The sequence below is a fragment of the Suncus etruscus genome, chromosome 15, assembly GCF_024139225.1.
Source record: "Suncus etruscus isolate mSunEtr1 chromosome 15, mSunEtr1.pri.cur, whole genome shotgun sequence".
NCBI classification, from domain to species: Eukaryota; Metazoa; Chordata; class Mammalia; order Eulipotyphla; family Soricidae; genus Suncus; species Suncus etruscus.
The window spans coordinates 6,492,894-6,508,818 of NC_064862.1; the positions used below are offsets into that span (position 1 = coordinate 6,492,894).

General features: G+C 39.8%; 1 protein-coding gene across 1 annotated transcript in view; it reads left to right on the top strand.

Moving 5' to 3' along the window:
* Nucleotides 1–15,925, top strand: part of ARFGEF3 (ARFGEF family member 3) — a 178,876-nt gene that overhangs the window by 145,776 nt on the left and 17,175 nt on the right. The window contains exons 23-26 of the mRNA XM_049787998.1: nt 1,137–1,281; nt 4,041–4,163; nt 9,519–9,622; nt 11,593–11,737. Of these exons, the coding sequence (XP_049643955.1) occupies nt 1,137–1,281; nt 4,041–4,163; nt 9,519–9,622; nt 11,593–11,737 (517 nt within the window). The remainder of the gene's footprint in view (nt 1–1,136; nt 1,282–4,040; nt 4,164–9,518; nt 9,623–11,592; nt 11,738–15,925) is intronic.

The following is a 15,925-nucleotide window of genomic DNA, read 5'->3' on the forward strand; positions in this document are numbered from 1 at the left end:
TACCTCCAGGAGTGCAGAGCCAGGAGTTACCCTGAACACTTCCAGGTATGACCCCACCCAAAAAATAAAGAATATTAAAGAAATGCCTTTTTGTTGACTGATTGTGGTTGTGGTGCCAGGGGCCAAACCAGCTCCTCACACATGCAATGCATATATCCACAGCCAGAGAAATTTCTTTTAAATACCTTGACACATTGATGAGACAGCAAGACATATTAAGATCTCCCAAAACACAGCAGTATAGGAAAGCCAGAGATGTAAGTGGTGTTGCCATGATCAAAACAGGGTTCTTTTCATCTCATTTCTGAAATTAAAGTAGCAGAAGACATATTGCAATGAAAGCCTTATAAAAGCTCATATTCATTCGTGCCTAATGGCACTACCTTGCACAAAGCATATCCTCATAGTGGGTCTTGGTGAAGTTTCAAGCAAAAAAATACTGAGGATTTAAAATTGGAGCTAAGAATAAGAGCTTTTACTTATTTGTAATTTTTTTTCAAAAATCATGATAAGGCAAAAACCCAATTTTTATAAAATAAGAAATACATACAAATGAGGACTAATAAGATTATATAGCAGATCAGACACTTGGCTTACCAACACCCAATCAGGGTTTAACTCCTGTTACCACATTTGATCCCCTGAACCCTATCAAGAGTGATTCATGAGTACAGAATTAGGAGTAAGCCCTGAGCACCACTGGATGTGTCTCTTAAATCCAAAAAAAAAAAAAAAAAATAGTGCACAAAGGACCAGTAAGCATATGAAGAGTTGCCAGCAGCATTTGTATTAATAAAATACAAATTCATGTAATATGGCTGTTAGATGATTTTTGAGTCAGTTCTGGTTTTCTTGTCAGGACAATTAGCATAGACTGGGAAAGCAAAGAAGTCCACCAACCTTTTTATCTATTTCTCAAAAGGGCACTTTCATCAATTCTAGGCCCAGGAGAACAGGCCTAAACAGTCAATGTTCCAGGGTCACCAAGGCTCTTCTCCACAGTCATGGGAGGGCTGAGGGTGAGGAGGGACCAGGTGGTGCCAGAATCCTGCTTAGGGCCTTACACATGCAAGCCATGTGCTTTAGCCCTTGAACTCTCCTTTCAGCCCTCTCTCTTGCTTCTCTGTCTCTGACAGGTTGTTACATCCATTGGTGAGCTCGTAGAAGTATGTTCCACCCAGATCCAGTCAGGATGGAGACCCCTGTTCAGTGCCCTGGAGACAGTGCACAGTGGGAACAAGTCTGAGGTGAAAGAGTATTTGGTTGGCGATTACTCTATGGGTAAGAATGTATGTTGATTTGGCTGGATTCATGGAGTAATTTGAACAGCTTTCAAGTGGAGCTCCTTGTCTTTCTCTAGTCATGACCTCATCATTTACAGACACTTCTGCTTTTTCTAATCGGAATGTGTTGTATATTTCTTTTTCTTTCCTAATTGTTCTGGCTACAGCCTGCAAAATAACAGTGAGAGAGGAAAGAATGTGTGGCAGCATCTTGCTGAGACCATTGATTCTTTATTCCAGATGTCATACTATCAGGAAATACTATCAATAAAAACTGAACATTCAGGCAGACTGACAGTCAGCCCTGTTTTATCAGCAAAAAATGATCTGAACTAGCAGCAAAGACACAAGTTCTGAATTCCTTCCTGCAGCCTGTGAGCTCTGATCATTATTACGCCCTGCTCTAACAGAGAGAAAGGGAAAAAGGTCTGAGAGCCTTAACTTATTTCCTTTAAATACCTCTGTCTGAAATACATTTATTAAACTAAGATGATATGTGTTATGTGCTTACTATTGAGAAGTAAATAAGGATTTTAACACAGAAAATCAAAGTAGGTTCTGGCTGGAAATGGATGGGCATCCATAAACAAGACCAGGGTTTCCTGAAGACCACCAGGCCTTTTGGGACTTGGCACAGACTTATGCCAAGATTTATTACATGGTACAGGTTTATTATCTGACTTAGAGTGGAGGTGTACCATGGTGACATTATACAGACAAGCCAGATTATTCAAAAAAATTACAAGGGGGCCAGAGCGATAGCACATTGGTAAGCCATTTATTTGCCTTGCACGCAGCCAATAAAGGACGGACCGCAGTTTGAATCCCAGCATCCCATATCGTCATCTGAGTCTGCCAGGAGTGACTTCTGAGCACAGAGCCAGGAGTAACTCCTGAGCCCTGCTAAGTGTGACCCAAAAACCAAAAAAAAAAAAAAATTACAAACAGCCTGAGGAATTCTCACCATTTCACAAAGCATCCCACACAGCTCACTCAGTATGTGTGTGTATGTTTGTGTCCAGTGATGCCTGGTCAAACAGATACCTTCTTCCTGCCCTGTTGATTATGCTCCCATGGGAAGCATATGCTAGGAATAAGCCAGGTTCCTTAATAGTCTGAGTGTATAAACCACCATTATCAGTTTGCTTTTGCCTGGGAATATTCAGAGCCAGATTCCTAGATGCTCACCAGAGGCCAACCTTGCTAAATGGTGAAGGCATGTAAAATTTTATCTTTTTTTTTTTTTTATTTTAAGAAATGATTTAAAATAGGATGAGGGAGATAGCTCAGAAGTCTGGAGTGTGTACTGTATGCCCAGGTTCAGCATGGCCAGGAGCAATCTCTAAACATTGCCAGGTGTGTCTCCTAAAACTAAAACTAACAATTTCAAATATTTCCCTTTTTAGTTGCTATTGTGGCAGCCAGAACTCCCACACGCTTGATTGTGGTTCCCTGGCCATCAAACACTTTTTTGTTGTGGCTAGGGAGATCCCAAGTAGCAAAGCTGTTCAGAGCATTCAGCACATACAGGATGGTGCTAGAGAATTAAGCTCAAATCTCACACTTGCAAAGCAGGTGCTTACTACCACATCATGGCAGACCCCCAAGCAGGAATTTATATGAAGTGCGTTCTCAGGTCCTCTGTGAATATGTATGTACTTAGTAAGACACACCATTAGGGGTTTGTGCAAGAGATTGTCAGAGACCTGTGTTCCCCGATGATCCTACCCAGTGCCTGAGCTCAAAATGCAGCCAAGTTGGCCCTCATCTCTGCTGAGCTCCCTTTGTATCTTCCCCACAGGCAGGACTGAGAACTACCTAGCAGCCAGGCCCATTGTCCACTCAATAGCCCAGACTTTTCTCTATTAAGTTACCCAAGGCTTCCAGGAAGGAATAAGGAGTATGGACAAAAACTAAAGAGTAAACCTTAATTTTCTGGAAGACCTAACTTTCTTAACATTTTCCAGATGTTTTCACTCCTTTATGGAATAAGAAGGATTAAACAAAAGGAATGGATAAACTAGCTAGTAGAAGGGAGCAGACAGATAGTACAGCAGGTAAGGCAATTGCCTTGCATAAGGCTGACCCACGTTTGATCCTGGAACCACATATGGTCCCCCATTCCACACAAGAAATAATCCTTGTGTGCAGTGACATAAATAAACCCTGAGCACTGCCAGGTATGACTCAAAAAATATTAAAAAAAAATAACTCCAGTCTCAGCGAAAACAATGATGATGGTTAACATAGGAATAAAAGAAAAGAGAGGCCAGGCAGAGGGATCTCTCAAGGATGGAATATTAAGTGAGTTTGAGTGATGAGTGTGGAGGTAATAATACACATGTGAAGTTAAACCCTGAAATTCTACAATAGTGTAGACCAATGATAAACCAGTGGAAAATGAAAAGCTAACGAAGCAGAGACTGGGACAATAATACAATGGTTAAGTCATATGCTTTGCATATGGCCAATTATAGATCAATCCGCAACACTATGTGGTCTCTCCAACATCATGAGGTGAGGTCCTGAAAGCCCTCAAACACTGCCAGGCATCACCATGGAGGCCCTGAACTACGGGGATGGCCTGAGAAGTACCAAATTCTAAGTCCTTGCATTGACCCACCACCAGCCTAATTAGTCAAGAATCATCAGAAGGAACCCTTAGGCCTCCAGTACACCACTTAGAAGACCCCCCAAAAATAGTTGAAGACCCAGATGAAAAGTCATCCCTATAATTCCTCTATCTTCCTTCCTTAGGAAAAGGCCAAGCTCCCGTGTTTGACGTATTTGAAGCTTTTCTCAATACAGACAACATCCAGGTGTTCGCTAATGCAGCTACTAGTTACATCATGTGCCTTATGAAGTTTGTCAAAGGATTGGGTAAGAAGAATCCTCCTTTTGTGTCTTGTGACTCTTGGGGGCTCTTGCAAAATGGCTTTTGTGCAAGTTTTAGAAACAGGATCCAATGACTGCTCAGAACAAGCACTCAAATTTTCCAAAAATAAACCTACTACCAGATATTATATATCAGAAGCAGAAAGTTTACAAGAAAGCAGCTTGGTTTGGGTCCAGGATTGACATGTTTTATTGTGTTCATGGAGTAACTTTATCATGTAGAACATTTCCAGTCTGTATAAGCTTCTTTTTTAATCTTTGAATATTCAGTATGCCATTTAATAAATGCCTCTTATTATAGAGGAAACTTGTCTCCTGGATATCATACAACTAGTGAACTGAATCTGAGTCCTCAGCTCCTGAACAAATTAAGAATGACCCCCTCAGTCTTATTAATCAGAAATATATTTTGGAAATATAGGACCTACCTTCTTGGATGCTGTCTTTTTCAGGGAAAACCTAGCAAATTTTATGTTCTACATGAATTAGAAGTCAATCTGTGATATCAGTCATAGGAAAATCTTAAAGCAGAGGTTCTCAAACTTATGTGTTATATCATACCCCTTTATATTTTTATAAAAAGGAACACTCATTCCCCCTCCAAAATCTACCTCCTTTAAGCAAACAGAAAGCACCCCTCAATTGTACCCATTACTGTCAGTCCTTCTCCCCGTGAATGGTTCAACCCTCCAACCCCAAAACTACTTTAAATTATGAATCTTTGAAGATATTAGACTAAAGAAAGCTCAGGTTTTGTTAAGGGAAATCTCATCCCCTGCTGTGTTTGTTTTTAAATTCTGACAGACTATCACTTTCACACTTCTAACTGGGATGGGCTTTTCCCACACTGAGTCGTTCTTTGTGATGTAAACTGTGTTTCTATATTTTGATTCTGAGACGCACCTCAGGAAGTGCAGAACCATAGGCACAGGGGTTGGCCCACAATATTGCAGTTCCCTTTCAGATGCCCATCCTAAAGAGGTCATCTCTGTCCCCTGACTCACCTCTGCCCCTGACTCCCATTCTTTGATCTTGAGTATTTGTTAGAGAAAATGATAAAGCACAGGAAAGTCAATTATTCAGGAATATGTTGAAAGGGAACAGATGAGCAACCCAATGGAGGAAGACTGTGGGCGAGGTCTGAATATCTCAGCATAGAGCTCCACTGAGTAACGCTGAGGTGTGTGCCTTGCCATGTAGTCATATTCATTAACCCAGAAGCTCTAGGAACCGTATACTTTGGGATTTTATTTTTGTAAGCTTCATCCAGTAAGAATCATTTATCAATAACTCCACTTCTAGCCCCTCTCACCTCTGGACAGCCAAGATCAAATTCCAAGTCTTTGATCTTTACTTACTTGGACTTCTAGCCAGCACACACACACACATATACACACACACACACACACACACACACACACACACACACACACACCACCCCACACCATCCCACACCACCCCACACCACACAAAACCACCACCACCACCACCACTACCACTTATTGGTCATTCCATTAAAACAAATGAAAACTCCTGTCATTCAGGAAATGACAAGAAATTGAGGAGTTATAAATCAGAAACTAGGCACAAAGGCCAGCTATTACAACAAAAGCTATTTCTCTCAGCACTTTGAAAATAATTAAGGCCTTAAGAGTGCTTTGCCAGGAACTGAAATTATACATACATCTTTTTCCTAGTATTTCATAGCTCTCTGCTTCATAAGAATCAGCATGAGGGCTATTCTCTTGTTTAGTAAATGGTTCTTGAGTGTCTGACTCCTGGCCTTGTCCTTCCCATGGGGACACACTGAATAGAACAGGCTTCCTGCTATGAGAGGCACCTGTCCTCTTCTTGTAAACACACACAAGTAATTACAGATAAGTATGATGAACACTTCAATAGAAGATGCATGTTGTTCTTTTTCTTAATCTGAAGTGAACAGACTGGGTGGAAGGTGCTTGGCAAGAGATGTCCATGTAGGCCTCAAACAGTGGCATGTTCAGCTTTATGGGTTGATCTGTAGAGTTCCTTTCCTGCAAAATAAGGTAGTGGGGCCCAGTGGGGGCATAAGCAGTAGGGCATCTGTCTTGTACGCACTAACCTAGGACAAACCATTGTTCAATCCCCCGACGTCCCATATATAGTGGTTCCCCAAGCCAGGAGTGATTTCTGAGTGCACAGCCAAGAGTAACCCCTGAGCATCACCAGGTGTAGCCCCAAAACCAATAAAATAAAATAAATAAAAAATAAGGTAGCTTAAAGATACTCTTTTTTTTAATGTTAATTAAGAAAGACAATTAAAACATATCTTTGTCAGTAAATAGTGTGTTAACCAGGAGAATCTGAGCTTGATTTGTGAGTTCAGGGAAAAGAGCAGTGCAAATGGACAGGGTCAAGAGGATGGCAAGTGTTTCCTTTTTCTCTGTTGCAGTTAGTCTTTGCCCTTAGATCTTAAGAGTCTCTTCAGCTCTGCAATGTCATTGTCAAACTAACCTTGGCATTCTAAAAATTAAAAGAAATCAAAAGCATGACTTATCTGTTCTCACTACTGAGTTGTAAATGTAGGCAAATATACATTTTACATATAAAAGTATTAATTATTAAGTCTTTTTTTTTACAATTGTCTTATTCACTACATAAACTCTTCATCTCCCTGTGTACCTTTTATAGAGAATTGGTTTTGTCCTTTCCTTGGAATGAAGACTATGGCAAATAAAAATTAATTATACAGTAGCATTCACGATATCTTTTTTCTAACTATATTGCAAGTAATGAGAACATGCAATATAGAATATGAAAAGTATTCTTTTTTTGTGTGTGTGTGGTTTTTGAGTCACACCCGGCAATGCTCAGGGGTTACTCCTGGCTCCATGCTCAGAAATTGCTCCTGGCAGGCACGGGGGACCATATGGGACGCCGGGATTCGAACCGATGACCTTCTGTATGAAAGGCAAACACCTTACCTCCATGCTATCTCTCCGGCCCCTAGAATATGAAAAGTATTCTTTTTCTTTCTTAATTTATTTCTTTCTTCTTTCTTCTTTCTTTCTTTCTTTCTTCTTTCTTTCTTTCTTTCTTTCTTTCTTCTTTCTTTCTTTCTTTCTTTCTTTCTTCTTTCTTTCTTTCTTTCTTTCTTTCTTTCTTTCTTTCTTTCTTTCTTTCTTTCTTTCTTTCTTTCTTTCTTTCTTTCTTTCTTTCTTTCTTTCTTTCTTTCTTTCTTTCTTTCTTTCTTTCTTTCTTTCTTTCTTTTTTCTTTCTCCTTCCTTCCTCCCTCCCTCCCTCCCTTCCTTCCTTCTTTCTTTTCTTCTTTTTTTTATAATTATCTTTATTTAAACACCGTGATTACAAACATGATTATAGTTGTATGATTACAGTCATGTAAAGAACACCCCCCTTCACCAGTGCAACATTCCCACCACCAATTTCCCAGATCTCCCTCTTCCCCACCCCCTACACCTGTACTCGAGACAGGCTTTCTACTTCCCTCATGGAGAGATGAGTGGGTGAGGAGTTGGAAATAGAGCCAGAGGCCAGGTTCTCTGGTCTGCATGCCTCGACCATGTGGGAAAGGTCTCAAGCCAAAAAGGGACGCAACACATGCAGCACTAGAAACTGAGCTCTGGTGGATGTGTGCCCGTAGGTGTGGACAAGGCATTTAAGGCAGGAGCCAGGGCTTCAACGGGAGTTTGGTTGAGATCAAACTGGAGTGGGTAGGACCTACAGAGGCTGTAGAAGGCTCAGCTGAGGCCTGAGAGAATTGCTAACTAAGGATGATTCCTCTTTCCCCAAGATCTGATGTCACTAGAATTGACATATCTGAAAGGAGAATGGGCACAAAAAAAGCAACGGGTTTTACCTTTGGACATTTGAGTATAGGAAGTTTCTGTGAATCATTCAGAAATTACCCTATACTAGAAATTTGAGGTATTCCTTTGAAGAGGGCATTGAGCCCTGAAAACAGAAATGATTAATTTTCTTTGTGCATATGAAGGAAATTTAAAAAAAAGTGGATTCCATTTTTCTTCACTTGGGTTAAGACAACTTCCAGATATGATAGCCATGTACTTGCCCACCCCTGGCAGCAGGGAGCGCTATTTGCATAGTTTTGTACATAACAGCAACTCCATGTGTTAAATAAGATATGAACTTTTTTTTTCCTGGTTGACTCTTTCAAAATAACCTTTTGTTATCACTGGTTCTGCACTCGGGAATTACTCCTGGTTGTGCTCTGGAGACCATATGGGAAAAGCAGGAGACAGAACATGGTTTGGCTGCATGCAAAGCAAATGTACTGCAGACCCTCTGTATTATTGTTCTGATTCATCTTTCAATATAAATGTTGTTGATCTGTATTTTTATCTTGTGTGCTGTGTTCATCAAATCTAGAATTGGCAAATTACAGCACAAATGTCAAATCCTATTTACTTTTAAAAATAGAATTTCACTGAACTACTAGCATGATAATTTGTGGTTGTTTTTGTGTACAGCTGCAGAGTTGAAAATTTGCACACACAAAAATTTTTCATTGCATGATCTGATTAACACACACAGAGTTTGTGAATCTAAAGCATAAGAAAAAATTTTAAGAAGATGCTTCTTTGTTTGCTTCTAAATTTTAATGAATGCCTGGTAATTATATCTATTTCCCCATAGGGGTGGGTCTTAATTGTCTACAATTGTAGACAATTACAGCTAATTATAGTGCTGTAAAATAATTTTATTAAAACTATAATAATAGACATATCAACATGAAAAATATCACCCCCAACTACTATCTACCTATAGAAAATATACATTACCAAGTCTCTAATCACTAAAAAATAGACTGATTTCTCCAAACCCCAGAGCCTTAGTACATCATCACTATAAAATTGAGCACTGGCAGCAAACGAGGTCCTTTCACAAATAAAGTCAGGGTTTCATTCCAACCCAGACTATGATTTATGTCCGGGATCAATTTGTCATCACAAAAATCACTCTACTCTCTGATGGTGTCCAGAGACAGGAAGGACATTTTTACCACCCCAGAACATCCACTGACATAATTGTGGTTGGATATGGGAGGAAACATCCTCATTATCTGGTGAAAGAGGGAGTTAAAAGCTGAATGATCCCAATAGCAAGTGCAGTCTGGTTCCAAGAGTATTCAACAAGTACACAAAAGAGGGAAAGTGACTGAAAGGGTTTTATCTTAGGGTAGGCCGTGAAGATGTACTTTTCCCCTATTATTTTAGTAACTCTTTGGGAAACTAGCACTATGTCATGATGAAGTGAGTCTTCTGTGGTCAGGGGATAAACTGGGTATTTTGTTTGTCTTCGTCTCCCTGTTTTGTCCCTTAGGAGAGGTCGACTGTAAAGAGATCGGAGACTGTGTCCCCGGACCTGGAGCTACATCCCCAGATCTGTGCCTCCCTGCCCTGGACTACCTCAGACGCTGTTCCCAGGTATGGAAGAAGCTCATGAGTCCCAGACCCTAAGAAACACCTCAGAGGAGCTTTGTAAAACAGACATGAATGCTGTGTGCCATAGCCAGGAAACACCTTCTTCTGGTTATGGACACAGGGGCTTAGGTTTGGTTAGGTTTGGATATAACTTTTGGTTTCCACTCTGTCCCTCAAAGGAGTGAAATGTCCCAAAGGTCTAAAAGGCATCACTGCATCCTAAGATCTCTGAGACACCTCACTCATATTCACAGGCATAAACTACCATAATCTGGGGCTAGAGTGGTGGCGCAGTGGTAAAGTGTTTTTCTTTGCATGTGTCTGAACTAGGATGGACCACAGTTCAATCCCCCAGCGTCCCATATGGTCCCCCAAGCCAGGAGCGATTTCTGACCTCATAGCCAGTAGTAACCCCTGAGCATCACTGGGTGTAGATCAAAAAGCAAAGAACAAAATAAAACAAAACAAAATAAAATAAATTACCATAACCTAAAATTCTGGCAGGCAGTAGGGGAGGGTCCTGAAATCTTCCTGATGCCACCAGAACATGGTCAGTGGAAATTGGGGGGGGGGGGACAAACAGGTACAAAAATAGGTTTGACAAAAATAACAATAATAAGAATAATAAAATAAATAAGAGAGCTCTAGGAAATAAGCACTTTGCAAAGTAGCCTTGGTTGTAACAAATCCAACAGCCAGCAGTTGTTCTGTCCCAAGGTGTGCTGAATGCTGGTGGTACCATGATGGCCTCCCTCCATGACACCTTTTCTCTAGGCTTCAGTGACTTCCCAACTCTGTCATGTTTTATTTTGTCTTCTTAGCTTGTGCCTTCCTCTTTGTGCCTCCATTTGTAGCCTCTCACTTGGTGATAGTTGAAAGTTCCATGGCTTTAGGAAAGACACACAAAACTAGAAAGTTTCCTCTGATGTTGCCAGGCCCCCATGACTCTTGGCTCCCTCGTTCTGTTCTCCACATCACAACCTGCCTCAACAGATCCACTCATACAACTCACACCCCTTATCTCTCAGAGTCTGCTTCCAGAATATCACTTCCTCAGACAAAATGGTGCTTATGTATCACCCTGCCATCTTTTACCACATGACTCTATGAAGTCATCTGGAGTTTTCCTACAGCAAGTATGTCATAACTTTTCTTATGAAAGAATTATTTATAAAACATATAGGGAAGAACTCATCTCTGTCTTACTCATAGTTCTTGAGGTTTCTAGAGCCATGTGGGCACAATTTTGAGAGAGAGAGAGAGAGAGAGTGTGAGAGAGAGAGAGAAATCCTTGGAAGTTTATTCTAGTAATAGGCCAGGGTTCCACATGAGAGGAGTGAAGCACCCAGAAAAATATATTAATGTGGTTCTCAGACTTTATCTCATGCACCTTGCCAAATTCTTTCATGTTCTCTCTTGCTCTTGGTCCCCTGTTGACTTGATGCTGACAAGTCATGAAAAGAGAAAAATCAAGAGGCTGGCTGCTTGGTATCTGATGGATGGTGCAAGAGTTAAGGTCGCATGTCTGTCATGTGTAGGACCCCAGATTGATCCTGAGCATTGCCAGAGTTGCCCCTGTGATCCCCAGCATGACACAGCTTAGGCAACACTTTAGAGCTGTTCCCCATCAAAAGTCTGGTTTCTCATGTGCCTACAGACCCTTTACTTACAGATCCCCAAGATGCCTTTCTTCCCTAAGCAAAACATCTTTACGTATTCAGTAGTTCTCATGGTATAAAACTCAATTGTGACTTAGACACTGGAAAAGAAGCCAGATTGTTGCCAGTTAGTAGAATTTTATCGAAGTTATAAGTGAGTGCCTCACAAATTCAAATGGCCACCCTTCATAACAAACATGGAAGTGTTTCTGGGATTTATTTCCTCATCCTTCATTTTTATCTTTTTTGTTAATACTTGATGCACCACTTTTTTTTGCAATCTATAAGTGCAATGTGGCATTTTTTTCCATTTAGTTACTGGCTAAGATCTACAAAATGCCTTTGAAGCCAATCTTCCTTAGTGGGCGGCTGGCAAGCTTGCCCCGGAGACTTCAGGAACAGTCTGCAAGCAGTGAGGATGGCACTGAGTCGATTCTGTCTGATTTTGATGATGACACTGGTGAGTTTGTTGAACTAACCCAAGTTTTCCCTATGTTCCTATTCTCAATATCCTTGGCCATAGCTTATCTCAGAGCATAAGAATTTTCAACCGTTGTTATTGTTATTGTTTGTCATTCTAACCAAGCCATTGAAGTTCCAGGGTCTCTCCAGAAAGCCCATTTTATAAGTGACACCTTCAGACCAATCCCTTTTAGATCCAGCATTCATCTGCAAATTTGATACCATGGGGCTTCCACCTTCAAATTCTCTTGATCTACCATATTGGAGTGTGGGAATATGAACATTCAAATTGCCTGGTGATTGTCTTCATACCTACTAGGAAACAGAATCCACCTATAATTACCTCCTACAGGACTATTTGGTGGTAGGCTGGGGAAATTAAACCATTGCTAAAGAAAGAATCTATTTATGACTAGTGTGGCTGAAGACTCATTAAAAACATAATTTTAAAGACTATTTCCAATTAGTTCCATGCAATTTCCTGTCTAGTAACTGGGATAATTTTCAGGTGGGTTATGTACATCAATACTTGCTGACTCCCATCTCACATGACTCTCTCTGCCCTTCTTATAGAATTTAAAAAAGGATAGAAACTTTATTCCTGGGGCTGGAGAGATAGCATGGAGGTAAGGCATTTGCCTCACATGCAGAAAGTCAGTGGTTCAAATCCCGGCGTCCCATGTGGTCCCCCGAGCCTGCCAGGAGCGATTTCTGAGCGTAGAGCCAGGAGTAACCCCTGAGCGCTGCTGGGTGTGAACCAAAAATCAAAAAACCAAACCAAACCAAAACAAAAAACAACTTTATTCCTAAAGAAATCTCAATGCCTGCTGATAGGGGAACTTTGCACTGTCTCAAACGGACTTTTTTAACTTTTCTTTTTAAAAGATTTTTTATTTGTATTTGTTTTTTCTTTTTGGTTGTTTCTTTTATTATTTGATTTCATTACTAATATTGTTAGACTGAAGGTATGTATAAGAAACCTTCATGTAGAAACTACCCAGCGCCATTTTTATTAAGGTTCAGTTCATCTCCAGTCTGTATATTGCCACATGCACATTGAGACATGCAAACTCTTTCCCTCTTTGTTTCCCTCTTGCCCACCAACTTCCTCCAGTTCAAAGTGCTTTGAAGCCAATTCCAAGAGTCAAGGATATAGTTTGGTGGTACAGTGTTTGCCTTGCATGTGTGAGGCCCTGCATTTGATCTCCAGCATCCAAGAAACAAAAATAAAGCACATTCTAGATTTTCTGTAAATGTGTGTGCTTCTTAAATGAGGGCACAAGTGAGGCTGGAGCAATAACATAATGGATAGGGTGCCTGCCTTGCACATTACCAACCTGGGTTGTATCTCCAGCATCCCATATGTTTCCCTAGAACTGCCAGGAGTATTCCCTGAGCACAGAGCCAGGAGTAAACACAGAGTATCCTTGTGTATGGTCCTTCCCAAAAAGATAAAAGCAATCATGTTATATCCAAAATATTCGCAATAATTTTTGGTACCATCAAATAGCCATTTTTATTAACAATACTAATTAATGTTTAAAGTTTACAATGATATATTTTGATAAATATCAACTCTTTTTTAGTTTCCCTTTACCACTCCAATCTAATCTTTTTCACTCCTTAGTAGGTCCTTATTGAAACAGAGAAGTTTTTTTCCTGTGCAACTTTTCATTGTCAGTCCCCACTCAGGAATATATTCTGTCCTCTTCATTTCCTACAGATGAACTTATTTACAACTGATTACTATTTTGAAATACTTGAGAATTTCTTTTTAGCTAGATTTATTATATGTTTTTGTCCATGAGTTATATATTCGGAAGGTCGGCTTGCTCATGGTTTACTCCTGGTTCTACACTTAAGTGTCACTCCAGCCATGCTAAGTGAACCATATGTGGTGCCAGTAATGGAATCCAAGTTGACTGCATTCAAGGCTTGTGCCTTATCTACTGTGCATGTCCTCCAGACCCATAAATCCTATTATAGAAGTATAGAAATTATGTTCTTAAAGGACTATTTTAAAACAGGTATTTCTGGTCATTATCTATTAAAAGAAAATTAGAAGTGTTAGAAACGAGGACAGGGCATATTGTATCTTCTCTTGGTTCTTTTGTATGAAATGAGAGAATCTAATTTTTTTCTGCCTCTGTTCACTTTTTTTCCAGGGGACTGTGATAAGCAGGAATGTTGACTTAAATATTGCTTGTGAAAATGGAAATGCTAGGATTATTAGGGGCACATATAAAGGAACCAATGCTTCTTTTTTAGTTTACACTAAAACTTAGGATCTTGTTTTTATTTTATTTATTTATTTGGTTTTGGGGCCACAACCAGTGATGCTCAAGGATTACTCCTGGCTATGCGCTCAGAAATCACTCCTGGCTTGGGGGACCATATCGGATGCCTGAGGATCGAACCACTGTCCATCCTAGGTCAGCCTCATGCAAGGCAAATGCTGCAACACTGTTCCGGCCCAGGATCTTATTTTTAAAATGAAACCAGGAAAGAAGCAATAATCAATATGTGTATGCTCTGAGAAAATAAGTCTATTAATGTCATATGTATCACCACTTATTAGGAGTAGTTTGTACACATACAGGTTTAAAAGAGTAGCAGAACTGCAAACCTTATCATCACATTCATGAAAAATAAGTTTAGGACCCGGAGAGATAGCACAGCGGTGTTTGCTTTGGAAGCAGCCGATCCAGGACCAAAGGTGGTTGGTTCGAATCCTGGTGTCCCATAGGGTCCCCCGTGCCTGCCAGGAGCTATTTCTGAGCAGACAGCCAGGAGTAACTCCTGAGCACCGCTGGGTGTGGTCCAAAAACCAAAAAAAAAAAAAAAAAGAAAGAAAAGTAAGTTTAGATTGCATAAAAGTAATTGGAGATGTAATCTGTACTCTTAAAAAACAGAGACACTAAGAAGCATAAAAAAGAGCTAGGTACATCAGGAATAAAGGTAAAAGAGGTAACAAAATTCATTAAAATGAAAAACGTCCATGCATTTAAAGACATCAAAGAAGTGAAAAGACAGAATAATGAATGAGAAAACATGTCTGTAAATCATATATCCAGTAAGATTTTAGGACTCCAAATATAAGTAATTTCTAAAGAAATAAACGAATTTTATTTTAAATAGAAATAATTTTAAAATAAATTTTAAAGAAATAAACGAATTTTATTTTAAATAGATAAATGAATAGACAATTCTCAAAAGATAATATACAATTAGCCACAAAGTATATGAAATGATCCCCAGTCATTCACTATTAAGAAAATATAAATTCAGGGTCCAGAGCAGTAGTGCAAACTGTAAGGCATCTGCCTTGCCTGTGCTAGCCTAGGATGGACTGCGGTTTGATCCCCCTGCGTCCCATATGGTCCCCCACGCCAGGAGCAATTTCTGAGAACATAGCCAGGAGTAACCCCTGAGCATCACCAGGTGTGGCCTAATAAACAAAAAGGAAAGAAAGAAAGAAAAAATCCAACTTATAATGAAATACTAGTTTATACCTTCTAGGATAGCTATAATTTAGAAAGAAAAACAAACCTGTCGACAAGAATGTGAAGAACACCTCATGGAAATGTAAAATGGCACAACCTCTATGGAAAACAAATTGGTAGTTTTAACTGTTCTAACTTGAAAAAGCCATACAGGCCAGAAAACTACTCAATGGGATGGAGTTCAGACTCTGCATACAGGAGCTCTTGGTTCAACCTCCATTACCAATTCCACAGGTAAAAGGATTAAAGGTGGTATATATACAAGTTAATAGTATTCATCCATTAAAAAGAGTGAAATTCCAATATACACTGTACTATGAATAGTATGCTAAGTGTATAAACCAGATACAAAGATACAAATATAAACCATTTATAAGAGAGATTTAGAATAGAATGACAAATTTGTAGAAAGTAGATTAGCAGTTACCAGGGAAAACAATGTAAAGGGAAAATGGAGAACTTTTTGTATTGGTTTGGTTTTGATTTTGGTTTTGGACCACACACAGCAGCACTCAGGGGTTACTCCTGCATTCACAAATCACTCCTGGCAGGCTCTGGGACCCATATGGGATGTGAAGGATCTAACCTAGGCTGGCCACATTCAAGGCAAATGCCCTACCCTCCAGCCCCCAAAAATTATACATGTAATTAATGCCATTGAATTGTCCACACAAACATCTTTA